The sequence below is a fragment of the Artemia franciscana genome, chromosome 15 (genome assembly GCF_032884065.1).
Source record: "Artemia franciscana chromosome 15, ASM3288406v1, whole genome shotgun sequence".
NCBI classification, from domain to species: domain Eukaryota; kingdom Metazoa; phylum Arthropoda; class Branchiopoda; order Anostraca; family Artemiidae; genus Artemia; species Artemia franciscana.
Window position 1 is genome coordinate 38850330 of NC_088877.1, and position 13905 is coordinate 38864234.

Below are 13905 nucleotides of genomic sequence, written 5' to 3' on the forward strand. Positions count from 1 at the left end.
CACAAAGTACAAAATTTTGACTAATAAAAAAGGATGGTTCCGAAAAACCAGAATCAAAACGAAAATCAAAATATGCTTGAAAAAACTGATGGGTTAGTCGAAAGTTGTATTCCTCTTTCGTATTTCTTCATTTGAATAAAATAGGCCTACCCCTTTTGCCAATCTGGGCATAGCCTAGAAGCTTGTTTAAATCTACAATGATAGCTCAATGATTAATTTATGAGATTAATGTTTCAAGACCAATCTTCAGTTAAGACCTAATATAGCAATCATACTTATAGAACTGGACCTTCACAGTATGTAACTGATTCGTCAGTAAACTGTCATGATTTCTATCATGATAGCCAAACCGTATGATGATTTATCAGTGGATGATTTAACACATTTCCAGTTTGAGGTTCCCACAGGTTCCCACGCCGTTTGAAGTAACCCGAAAGCGCGTCTCTTTTTACATCAGTTCTACTGAAAACTTTGAACAGCAAACATGGATAGAGTCTACGGCTACAGCTGTGATGGCTTAAATTCAGATGGGGAAAGTTCACCCCCTTCCCCATCAATGTCAGACTGTGGAAGTGTAGCAAGCTATGAAAGTGTAGATGTAGTTGAGTCGAGTTTTTCTAGTCATAATAGTTCGTTTTATGAAGATTTTGATAATTCGAACTTCCAGAAACGCTGGGATTTTACTCGAAAACATGGTAACGCCTGTTGGCATCGTGATCAGAGGACAGGATGGCTAGTGTCTCAAAATGAAGTACTGCAAAGTCCAACGTGTAACGAGTCCCTAGAACGTTTTAAGCAATTAATTGAAAACAATGAATTAAGTGAAATTACCAAGGTTCTTGAAAAACGCTCGGTGAATTTAGACTCTGTGGATGACAATGGTGACACACCGCTGCACTATGTGTGCAGAACCGGAAATTTAGAATTGGTTAAAATTTTCTTGAAATTTGGTGCCAGTTTAGCAGTCACAAACCAAGATGGATGGTCTCCCGTTCATTTAGCGGCACAGTCTGGGTCGGCCCAAGTTTTGGCCTTTTTGTTAGGAAAAAGATGACTTAATACACTTTGCAAGATAGCCTGGACCTGCCAACTGGAGTTTCAGTCGCTCATTACAATATCGTTGTAAGTATTGATCTTGTGTGGATAACACTGGAGGGTTATCTTAACATGTTTCCTTCTCAATAGCCACAGTTCTAGGCTTCTATCAGTTCGTCTAAGGAAATATGTTGATACTCCTTGTTTTATGTTATTTCCAAATATCTTCCTCGCTTTTCTGACAATACCCTAATAATCCTAATAATATATCTTATTAAATCCTAATCATATATCTGATATATATCTAAATAATCTATATATCTAATATATCTAAATAAAAATCCTAATAATATATCTGATATATCTAATAATATATAATAATAATATGTCCTAATAATATATCTATCCGTTGATTTCATCCAGTGACACGTCATAGGCTCTTTGTATAAACAGTGTTCTGGGGGGGTTCGCATTATTGGGAAACCGTGCATATTAGGAAAGAGCACGAAATAAAGATTCTAATGGGGGGCCTACTACTTCTATTTGATTATTCCCTTCACAAGAACCCTAATACTCCAGTGTTACCCTTATCTGTTTTACTTAGTCTTTTTTGTTACCTTTTTTTTTCAAACATCGATACAGGCTATGAATTGATACTGAAGTAAAATAACGGAAGCTGAAGCAAAAAACTAACGTTTACTTTTTTGGGTTGACTGGACTGGAATTTTCTGAATTATAAACTTTTAAAGTTGCACTTCATTCCTATTCCTTAATCTCGTAATTCTTAAGCCATTTTTTGTAAATTTTGTTACGAGATTCCCCTTCTAAACTAACTACAATAACAACAATTCCCCGTTACAACATTAAACCTCTCGATTCCCCATTCAGTAGCCTACTCTTTCGAAACTTAATAATCCTTACCGGAAGCCTTTACCCCCCTCTAATCCCCAAGAAGCATTTCCCCCCCCCCTCTAATCCCTGAATATATGCCTAGGCTATACACAAATCTTAGCTGATTTTTTTGGTTTGAATTATTTTTGTACTTTTTCCCCTTTAACAGTTCATTCGTAATGCCAATTATGGAATAATTAAAAAATGCTAGTATTATTAGAACACCGGGTATAGGGTTTAATTAATCACAATGTTTGGTGTGAAAATACAATTTTTGATGCTCTATATTTTCAACGTTCTGACTAAGGTGTTTCCATATGTATTCATAAATTTGTTTTCCATATGAAAGGAAGTAATTGGTTAATCTATCTAGGCCTAATTAACTGGACTAAAATGGGTATAATTAATAAATCTAGGCTACAATATCTTTCAAGCTTCAATGGCTCTCAGGTAGACAAAATGTGAAAATGATTTGTTTTATGAGTAGCCAACATGTATCCGAGTGATGTCTACTAAGGGGGGGGACCGGGCAGTTTTCTTAGTTAGTTAGAAATTGAAATGCTTTAAGAAATTGAATGCTTTAATTTCAATGCATTTGAATGCTTGAAATTAAAAGAACAAGAAATACGAATAAAAAAGTTTCAGAATCATAAGGCTGTCCCCCCCTCCACTCTCCTTGTGGTTGTAATAGATATCTAGGAATATAAAGTATTTCCACTTCCATCAAAATCTTGACTAGCATCCTCCTCCCCCAGAATGGACTAGCATTCAGCCAAAACGCACCTGTTCTAATACTGATATTCTCAAGTAACAGCAGCTCGCCATAAAAGCTCGAAATCATTTTTTGGTGTTTGAAACCATGTTCAACCGTGTAATTGTCGTAATTAAAAATTTCGTTAGTTTGCAGCGACGTTGCGGGAGGGCGGAAAACAGAAAAATGACTTTTAGGTTCTTTGACTGGTTGTAGGAAGACTGTAAATAGTCTTGTAATTCAGGTTTGGGAGTCAACTATGTGAAGTTTGTCTGTGGGTTCTTTCTGGCCATTTACTAGTTGACTTTTTTCCACTTTGGTGGGTGGGTTTAAGGCTGGAAACCCACACCTCTAGACAATACTCAATTACAAAAATTTAAAAAACGAATATAAAATTATTTTTGATACGTTTATCAGTTATGATATGTTCTTACGATTTGGACGAAATTTCCGGGGGGGGGGGGATCAAACCCTTTATCTCCTGGATACAGCATTGCCTTTATAATTGAAATTTCTTATTGAGATCCTCTAACATTTATGTCAGGCCCCTTTGCTCCGTGGAGCTGATATTTCACGATCTGAGATTACGTTATCAGTGTTCAGTCACACAGTTGCGAGGATGCTCTAGTGACATGAATTCACGGAAATATAGGAGAGGGAAACGCGTCTTAGAATCAAGGGGATGGGGTACTTTTGTTTCATTGCTGTAATTTTTTCAATGGAGACACAAAAAGGGTACTTATCGGTTATATAGTAGACACTATACAATTTCGATTGCGAATGATGCGAGCATGACACAAGAAACTGGTCAAGCAACTTTTGTTTACCACACAATTAGATTTGGTTTGGTTGCAAAATAAATTGTAGCTATATTTTATTTAAGTATTTAGTTTGTATTTTGGTTTGGTTTGGTTTACGCAAACAAATTTGGGCTATATATTTTCACATTGGGGGGAGGTAAACCATAGCACATATTAAATACAGCAATGGTTAGTCTACGTATTTAATATATACCATGCTTTATCCCCATCCCCACCCCCTAATGTGCAAATATATAGCCCAAACTTGTTTCTAAATTATTATATATTCATCATATTTTGTTTCATTCCATTAGCATTGATCTAACTTAACTTCCTGAGTGTCTATTATATAACCGATAAGTACCCAAAAAAGTTTTTTTTTTGTGCTAGAGGGGGAAGGGGCTTACTATCTACTTACTTTTGAAATTGCAGTGTTGACATATGTCTTTGAATAAAGTTGAAAAAAAAAACAGACAAACTTTTTGTCAAAGATTTGGGGCTTAATAACTTTTCTTTCTTTTTATTGGCTTAAAAAATTGCATACAGGAATCAGTCAGGTGTTGAAAATGAGGGGTTATTGGCTTCCCTTTCTCACACAGGCTTAATGAATAATGTGATTAGCTTCCAAAAATACGACAGAGGCGCAAATTAGTGTAATTAATGCACAATTTTACAAAAAAAAAAAAATGAAAGAAAATTCGCTTTTTCTTTTCAATTGGGCTTACAATCCCGCCCCTTTGTAACGGATTTCTGACTAAACACATTTTAAAACCGTACAACAGGTAAAAGAATTAAAACACTGAAAATAAATTGTTTACTTTATAACATTTAAAGTATTTAATTTTATTTTTTTCACTCATCTTTCATTTTAGTTTTTTTTTTCACGCACGGTATTTGTCGGCCATAATTTCGATAAATATTTCAGAAAAAACTGGTTTTAATATAAGAATCAGTACCGCCAATAATTGAAATTTAAAGGACAGGGATTTATTTTGACTTTTTGAAAGGCACCAACAAGGTATTTTGAAGTATTTTTTAAAGGTGTTTTAAGGATTTCTCAAAATCAAGTGGGCAATTGCTCCACCTGCCCCCTAATTAGTGCTCTGATTGGAAGAATATGTCTGAAGAAAAATAAACAATTTTTGCTTCCACAGAATTAGCATAATTTCAGATGATTTTTTTTGTTCTTTAAAATCGGAAATATAAAAGAACATCACAACACAAATAGTCCCAACGCTCAGATGTATGATGCCCAATATATTAATTTAGAATTAATTTTAAACAAAAATCATATTTGTGAGGCCAGAATAATCTTGATGGTCAAATTATGAGCTTTTTCAAACTCAAGAATATCAAGGGCTTCTGCCCAAGTTTTAATATCTTTCTATATTAAAAACTTAGTAATTACACAAATTCTGACAGATGATGACCGCTGTACACTCGGGTTGTCTAATGTTCAAACATGGCGGATAATTACAAGTAATTATTTTATAGAGTTTTCTCAGCCGAAAAACAAGGATCCAAAAATTCATTTTAAAGGATTAAGAATAATCGTTTCTTAAATTTGCCAAAGTCTAATGATACACTCTTCTCCTGGGATAATTAGATGTGATTACGAGAGGACTTCAAATGGAATAGTTTTCAAATAACCCCAATCAAATGTGTTTTTCCCACACTCCACATGCCTTTGCGGTATGCCGTTCTTAAAGGGGTTTGTATTGTGACTGCTACTAGGTGAGAAATGGAAAAAGGACACCTGTTTAAGCCTATAATCAAAAAGTATGTAAATAATCTTGGCATTCTTCCAGGATTTGCGGGGTAAGAACAAGGATGCTTAATCAAAGAAAGAAGGATTACTTCCATGATAACAAATGTATTTTTCTTCCATTGACTTGTTTTTGTGACGTATTTTTGTAATCATATTGAATTATTTTGGAGAAAAAAAAATAGCCTTCATAAAACCGAGTTAACTAATGCTAACTTACAAATCTAGACTGACAAAGAAGCACGATTTCTGGAGAGACAAACAACTCCGCCTTTTAATAACCTGATTGGCTCTTCTCTGAGAATTACGGCAACATTTTTTAGAAGCAAACTCTGTTTTTCCGTGGCTTCATATATTCCACGGCTATTTTGTTGAGTCCTCCAAGGACAGGTTGAACAAGACGGAATATTGGTGACCGGCGTTTATCCTCCCCCCGGAAAATACCCCCGTCGTGGAAAATGCCCATCGTGGAAAACATCCCCCCGGAAAATACCTTCCTGTGGAAAATAAGGTTTTTCAAATTGAAGAATTGTATTTGAGTTTTTTTTTTTTATCTTCTGTACGGGGAAGGAATTTTGGTACTTCGCCACTCGCTCAAGTTTACGCTCCGTTAAAATCGAGAACAAACCGGTTTCTTCGTTAGTTTCTTTGTTATTTTAGAAACAAATTTGAGCTATGTATTGGAGCATTAGGGGGGGGGGTAAAGTGTACTGGGTCTGCATGCAAAATATATTAGGTACAATTATTCTGCATATTATGAAGTAAGAATCGTTTTCTGACTTTAAACTGTCCAAATACTTTACCCTCCCCTGTATGTGCAAATATATAGCACAAATCATATATTTCACATCTATTTTCTTTGTCTTGTCTCACGCTAAGCTGAAAGAAATTAACAAGGAAACCGGTTTTCTCGAGTTTTACACAGCGTAGCCTAAACTTGAGTGAGTAGCGTATAAAACACAAGTACCGAAATTCCTCCCACCCCTACGTAAAATGAAAACAAAGGTACTTGTGTATTATTCAGAACACACTCAATAAGTGAAGTTAGGTTCTTTTGTGAAACAAGTTAGGTATTTGTTTGATGTAATGCACACCCCCCCCCCTAATGTACAAATATATAACTCAAACTTTTGATAAAGCTAATGAAATAAAACAAAATATGATGAAAACATAATACTTTATTAGGAAAATTGTTTGAATTACAACTTAGAAGTATGTACCCAGAACGTTGTGGGCAACAACCCCTTATCCTGGAAAAATATAATTGCCTCTTTTCAGTATTTGACAAATCCCAAATCTTCATTTCAAAATACATGTTCAGACACTATATTCTATGACTATACGTAGCAAACTAAATTGAGTTTTGTCTTTGTGGCTATGAAACCGGTTTTTCTCAGCAAAATTCTTGAGTGTGTTCTGAATTGAATTGAATCAATTGAATAATGAACAAGTACCAAATATTTCATTGAAATGTACCTGCATCGTAGGTTGTTTCACGAAAGAACCTAACTTCACTTATTGAGTGTGTTCTGAATAATACACAAGTACCAAAGCAACTATCAAATTTGGAAAGCCACATTTTCCGTGGGGGGATTTTCTGGGGGTAGTTTTCATGAGCGGATATTTTCTGCGGATGTTTTTTTTTGGGGGGGTGGGGGTGGGGTGCTTAAATGCCTAGAACTGCTGGTATTATTGTTTTAATGGTTGGTTCGTTGCAGTTCAGTCCCATTAATACTTGGGATAGATAGAGAACGTATAGCCTATGTATCGGGTATCCAGATTTAAAGGTTCATGGGACTTAAAGGATTCTTGGACGAATCATGTCAGAAATTCCCACATTTTGTTCTTGAGTTTGTTTTTGGCAATTTTATGAAATGTAAGTGAACCATCTCTAGGCACGTAAACTGGAGTTTTTCCAGGGCGGCAGCAATACAATATTTTGGGAGGGGGTAATAATAAGAAATTGATTTGTTACTGCGAATAAGAAAGGGCCCCAAGAGCCCCTACCCACGTCCCTGATGTCGTCTCACAGTTTTACCTTCAATTAGCATTCTTATTCGTATTCTTTAGTCGTCTGTTTAAGCTCGAGGGCCTAATCAAAGATTCTAATGAATCCTTAAGTTTGTGTTTGTTCATCGGCTTAATTGTTGATAAGTGAGGCTTTTTGCACCCCTCTTCCTGTCTCTTTTTCTTGTTCTCATTATCGCTGTTCTTTTTGCATTGCTGTACCGATCGATCGAGCTCCTGCCAAAATATTCAAAGTTTTTCCTAGTTTTATGAAGAAAAATATTCTTGTACTTAATGAGAGGCCAAATACTCTCCATCACCCGGTGTATGTCATAGAGTGCCACTCCTTCTACCCCAGAGTGCCATATCTGGTGGATTTTCCACATGCGTAGTGCCCACTCTGTTGTATACGATTGCCAAAACTAGGTGATCCTTCGGTTCTCGGATGGTCTTTTTTTTTTTTTTTTTACTAATTCCCACATTTCATCTTAAATTTGAAATTCAACTGATAAGTAACGTTAAAAAGAAAACTAAAAATAAAAGATTCTATTAAAATTCTCTACAATTTAGCGACTACCGTTCATTACATGAAGGCCATCCATATTTTAAAGCTTATTTTTAGGTTTAAGTTTTATTTTTTGTGATTGCCCAGCAGGTCTAGTTTTCTTTTGTTTAATCTATTGCAGTAATTTGGCTTATTTGAATGTTGACACTTTCCAAATATTCATATACAAATTACAGTAGTGTGAATAAAACAGTGATGCCGTTGGGGGCGGGGTAAGGGGGTACCCGAGCTGCCCCTCAAAAAGTTTGAGAAAAAAATAATTATATAGCCCATACCCCTTGAATCTCTGGATGTGGGCTCCTCTTGCCCCCCCCCCCCGAATAAATATGCTAGAGCCACGCCTCTGAATATAAATAACTTTTTATACCAATGCATATCATCCTTATCCTGTCTTAAAAAAAAAAAAACGCTTTTACTATCAAGCATCGTTTTTAAGTATTTTTTGAAGAAATCACAAGTTCGTAACCAGCTGGTCAAGTAGGCCTACGCAGGAATTTTTCTTTTTGAGGGGTCGGTAGAAAAAAAAACTTGGACTTAGAATAAGAAATGACCACAGCTTCAGGAGAATGTAGGCTAAGGGGGGGTCCCCAAAACTCCCTCCTGATTATGTTCTTTGACCAGCAGCCAAATGTAAGAAAGGTGCAGGTAGTAACATTTTTTAATGTTGAATTCTTTTTTCAGGCTACAAGATAACATCTCTCTATGGAAAAGATTATGTTTTTACTTATCTGACACTTGGTCATAGTCACATACTGAAGAAAGGACGGATTTTATTTGCCCACTTATCTGTAAAACTGCCTGGTGTTAGTTAATTGATAACAGAAGATTTTTATTCAGCGAGCTTGTCAGCCAATATGGAGCCTATTAATCTGATTTGACTTTACTTCTGCACGCTTGTCAGCCAACATGGAGCCTGTTATACTGAATGAAGGCTTCAGTAAGATCAGTGCCAACGCATAGTAATGTGTAGCTAGTTGAACTTGACTTCAGTTCCCCACACATGTCAGCCAACATTGAGTCTGTTGATCTGTTTGGACTTTACTTCTCCATGCTTGTCAGCCAACATGGAGCCTATTATGCTGAATGAAGGCTTCAGCAAGATCAGTGCCAACGCATAGTAATGTGTAGCTAGTTGAACTTGACTTCAGTTCCCCACACATGTCAGCCAACATGGAGTCTGTTAATCTGAATAAAGATTTCAGGAAGATTAGTGCTAATGCAAAGACGTTGTTACTTAGCTCAATTTTACTGCATAGTATGCAATGAAATTTATATTTTTCAGGGGTTCTTTGTGGGTTTTACGGCGGACACTCAACACTCTTGAGAGTGTTTTGAGCAAAAGTAATCTTGCAGCTGAAGTTGAGCAGGCATATAGAGTGGGCCATTGTAACTGGCTTCCTTCTAACCCCAGATTTCAAAAGCATTACGACCAAACTTATATAGTATAGGAAACTTGTAAGAGTGGAAATTGACGCTAGTGTTGCGCGAAAAATCATCAATGCCATCTACCGTTTGATAACGTTTGACTCGGAACTGGTGCTTGCTTGTCTTTTTATGGACTTCGAAATACTTGGAAGGGTAAAAAGTAGAATTTCGTTCCCAGTAGACTTAAAGTCAACTAACCTTCCTAATTTTCCAGGATTTTCCCAAGCTAGCCTAGTCCTACTTTTTGTGGAGTTTTTCTTTCCACTTTAAATAATTCTTGCGGGAAAATGCTGATTAATTTCCCACACGTATTTTCAATTTCAGTCCTCTTAAGTGGCTGATTAATCTTATCAAATGTCCAATTTTCTTTGAAAATCGCTACTTTTTAATAGAGTAGCCAGAGACTGCACTATAATATGTCCCATTGCTGTATCCAGGGTGAAGGGGGGGGGGGGGGGGGTTACAGAGCTTGAAACTCCTCCCAAAATTATTGTCCAAATTAAAAAAAAAAGAAAAAACAAACGCATAAAACAGACCTTTTTTTCAAATTAAAAAAATTGACGTCTAATTTGTATAATTACTGTATATTCTTACATACTTAAATAATTGTGAGTAAAAGGCTGAGTAGGTGATGTTTGAATGTATTCTATTTTCTCAGAACGCGAAATTAATTATTTCAAAATCCAAATCATTCACTTTATTTTATAATATAAAAATTAATTTATCATTATCAGAAATTTTAATATCTAAATCCAAAAAGTGATCTTCTAGACCTGTACCATGAATAGATTCCAGAATCAACTAGTAAAAAAAGAAACAAGACTGTTTTTTGCATAAAAAAAAAAAATGAATCAAAATGTATATAGCAAATTTGTATGTGTTCTGCAAAGTTTTTTTTTGTAATCTCTCCCTTAGAAAAACAACCCCTCGGACAGAAATCCCTCCCCTAAGAAAACAACCCCTCGAACAGAAATCCCTCCCCTAAAAAAAACCCTCGAACAAAAATCCTTGATACGACCTTGATTGACGCTAGCAGTTTTTAATCTCTATCTTTCCACTTTAAATTGGCGAAGATCCAACTCCTATAACTTCCCTACTCTCTCTGATATGCCTCCTTAATATTCTGTTTTTCATGTATTTTGAATACGAAAATTGAAACCGAGATTGCCACGGATTGGAACAAACGCAGTTAAAAATAAATTAAAATAAGAGAAATATAAAAGCATTTAAGCAATATAAAAAGCTGTTTAATTTCGAGTGGAAGAGGTTAATTGTCACTCATGCCAGAGCTGTATCCAGGATTTTTTCAGGGAAGAAGCTTCATATTATATCGATTTTCTCATCGGTTTTGTTACGTTCTTACGAGTCAGGCAAACATTTCGGGAGGGGTTCAGACCCCCTACTCCCCTGGATATGGTCTTGACTTTTACACTATTTTTAATTATCTCATTAGTGGATTTTCCCGAATGTTGGGCCGAACCACTCTTCTTCAGATTTTCTTAGCTTCGGTGGTGTTTATTTTCCCCAATAAAATCAAATAATTTCTGGTTTTATTTTAGTCGTGTCAGAACTGTGAAATAGAATATGGCTTTTGGATAAAATATAACGTGACTACTATTTGCAAGGAACAGAGTAGCCTAATGCCCTCTTCTTTGTAAAAAAAAAAAAAATGTGGTAAATCATCCAACCTAAAAATATGCTGAAGTTCGTTAATGCAACAAGGGGATTGTGTCCCGTGTTTTTACACCAAGTAATCAGTACAATCATTTCATTAAATTGTATATTGTAGAGTCCACATTTTTTCACAAAATGATTTTTTCAAATTTAATGAATTGATTTTAATCATGTCTCAAAGGTATATTAATTAGTCATTTATTTCCTTAAAACAATGCATAGTAAACATTCCACATTTTTTTTTAGCCTATCGGCAGCATCGCCCATATCATATAAACCCGCAAAATCCAACAGACCTGTCTCGCGAAGTGCTGACTCTGGTAACCCACTACCCGAAACGATCTGGGTATCGTCTTCCAATGATAAACCATGCGAAGTGACTTTCTCAGACGAAGCTTGGTCGCGGTGTTGGGTTACCCCCTTTAGAATTGAAATGACCTACAGCTCTGAATCTCAAGTATCATTATCAATGCTTCTCTGGTTTCTAAGTCGTAAAAAGAAACCTATAAGTTGTTTGAATTTTGTCTCCCTTAGCCAAACCCTAGTATCTGCATTTTTCTAGCATTCGAGAAAATCGCAAAATGGGGATTTGCTTCATTTTTGGAACGGGAAAGATTGGTGGGGATACAAATTGCGGCAAATAGATATAATAAGATAAGATTTGTTTCCAAAATATGATAATTACAAACCCAGATGGGCCGAATCTACATTTCGGTCAAATTTCAAAAATACAAAGTAAAAAAAAAAAATGATAGGATTAATAAAAAGGGCTTTGTACATGAGTCAATATATCATAAAGATTCAGTCAATAACAATAAGTGGAATTAATAAGGAAATGAAACCATCAGATAAAATACAGAGAGGGGGTAAACGAGGTAAATAGTAGCAATGATGAAGGGAACTATCGGGTTGGTTTATTATTTGCTTATTAATTTTTGGTAACGAGGGAAAAAACTTGAAAATACTTTATAAAAAAAATTACACTAAACAACAAGTCGGTATTTGGAGGGGGGAATGGGGGTTTTATCCCACCCAATGTCCGTCTGACCTGTAAAAACGCAACAAAAATGGAAATAAGCAATTTTTATGAGATTTTGAGGGTTTTTGTGTAACCTCTAGAAAAAGAATTCATGTGTGAAGCACCCCCCAGAGAAAAAAATGCCTGGATACGGCACTGCTATACAAATATTATGCCCAATATTAGTAAAACAAGCAGTACACAGCGAGTCGCATATAACAGGGGAAGAAAGAGAGGAGATTCACTTATTCAACATGTAAATTATGTAATAATATACGAGGCTTTGTCATTCTAGTACGTCCCTACTATGTTTCGGCTATGAAAAACCAACGAAATCGTTTTCCCTTATAAATACCAGATCATACCTCAGAAAGTGTAGGGGAAAATGGAAATCTGGTTTGATTTGTAAAAACAGAGTATAGTCACTTCATAACCTAGTATTGATAATAAGTAGCATATTCAAGATTGCAAGGTAACCAGACCTTGAGACTCACTAGTACGGTCGAATTCAGGGGGATGTCCGTCTCATATAAAATGTAATAAAATGCATATAAACAGATTTTCTAAGCGTTTTTAAAGTGTTGCCCCCCCCCCCGCCCCCAAAAATGCCAAACTCCTCTGAACAAATATCTTGGGCACGGCCATGCTCACTAGACGCTTGTCCAGACACATCGAAAATGTGCCCCGGCCCGTACAATCCTTATTGTTTGCTTAATTTTCTTTCGTTTTTCTTATCTTCAGCTTAGTATGTTCTATTATATTTGGCTTAAATATATATTCTTTTGCATAATTATGTTGGCAGCTACTATGCTAGCAAATAATAACAAATGGAAGATGTTCAGGATTAGCAAGTATAGGGGAAATTATCTTACGGATGTTTAAAGTGAACGGCTTCTGTTTAGCTTTTTAACTTAAACATTTGACTTTAGAGTTCATTATGTCTTATGAAACCCAAGCAACAATTAGAATTAAATAGATTTCTCAGTCTTTTAACTAAAGTGTAATGGCAGCAGACATTCGAAATTAATCTGTTTATATTTGGGCACTGGAGTTTTTTTTCTTTCTTTTTTTTAGTAAGGTTATGCTAGATTTTTCCTTATGACACGTGACTTTATGTTCCTTGACCGTGCAGTTCCAATGCATTTAGTGTGGTTTGTGTTTTGTTATTCACCTCAAAACTGTGATATTCGTGTTATCACCCAAGTCAAAAGGGTGTTTAGTCCATGTTTTTCCTTTATTTTAATAAATTCCGTTGAATGTAACAGATTATGTGTTAAATTTTCCTCAAGGGATTAGCATTTACACTGTCATGGTCATTTTGTTTGAAGTTAGCCTATACAAAGCTGTCAGGATACAGGGTTACCAACTTCCACACTTTTCCTGTGAAATGCGCTCTTTCTACCTCAAAGAGGGTGCGGAAGAGTGAAAATCACTCTTTTTGGGTGTCAGTTTTCACTTGCTTTATACGTCAGTAGTTGGCAACTTTGCCAGAATTGCATCTAACCCAAGGAACAGGGTTGCCAACTTGCGCACTTTTCGAGCGAAATGCACTCTTTTTTTTCCTCAAAGAGGATGCGGGCAATTTTTTTTACTTGCGCTCTTTTTGAGCTAAAATCGCCCTTTTTTTACTTGATTTGCGCTCTAAAAAAAGAACTTTGTGTTTTGAGTTGATGGGACATACTCATTAGTAAGCTCATTACCTAACACGAGGTCACTATCATTGGCTATAACATTTGTATTTTACTCGACAGTGGGATGGATCACGCCCCATAATAGTAAAGTAGTAGTAAGTAAGACGGCACTAGACCCTTAAGGTCCAAACCGGCGTTGCTGATCTCCGTTTCATGGCCCTTCAGCCAGGAAGTGCAATGGGGGGTTGGGGGCCAACCATTCTGTGCTTTCACACACCCTTCCTGCTTACCTTCCCCAGATTTCTCCAGGTACCCATTTAGAGCTGGGTCGACTCTGGCTGAG

At 36.0% G+C, this 13905-nt stretch overlaps 1 protein-coding gene across 1 annotated transcript; it reads left to right on the forward strand.

Moving 5' to 3' along the window:
• Positions 1–451: 451 nt before the first annotated feature.
• On the forward strand, positions 452–13212 carry LOC136036447 (ankyrin repeat domain-containing protein 49-like). Its single transcript, XM_065718688.1, has 2 exons — positions 452–1122; positions 8496–13212. Exon 1 carries the CDS (start codon positions 485–487, stop codon positions 1052–1054), a length of 570 nt encoding a protein of 189 aa, XP_065574760.1. The 5' UTR covers positions 452–484; the 3' UTR covers positions 1055–1122; positions 8496–13212.
• The last annotated feature ends 693 nt before the right edge of the window (positions 13213–13905 follow it).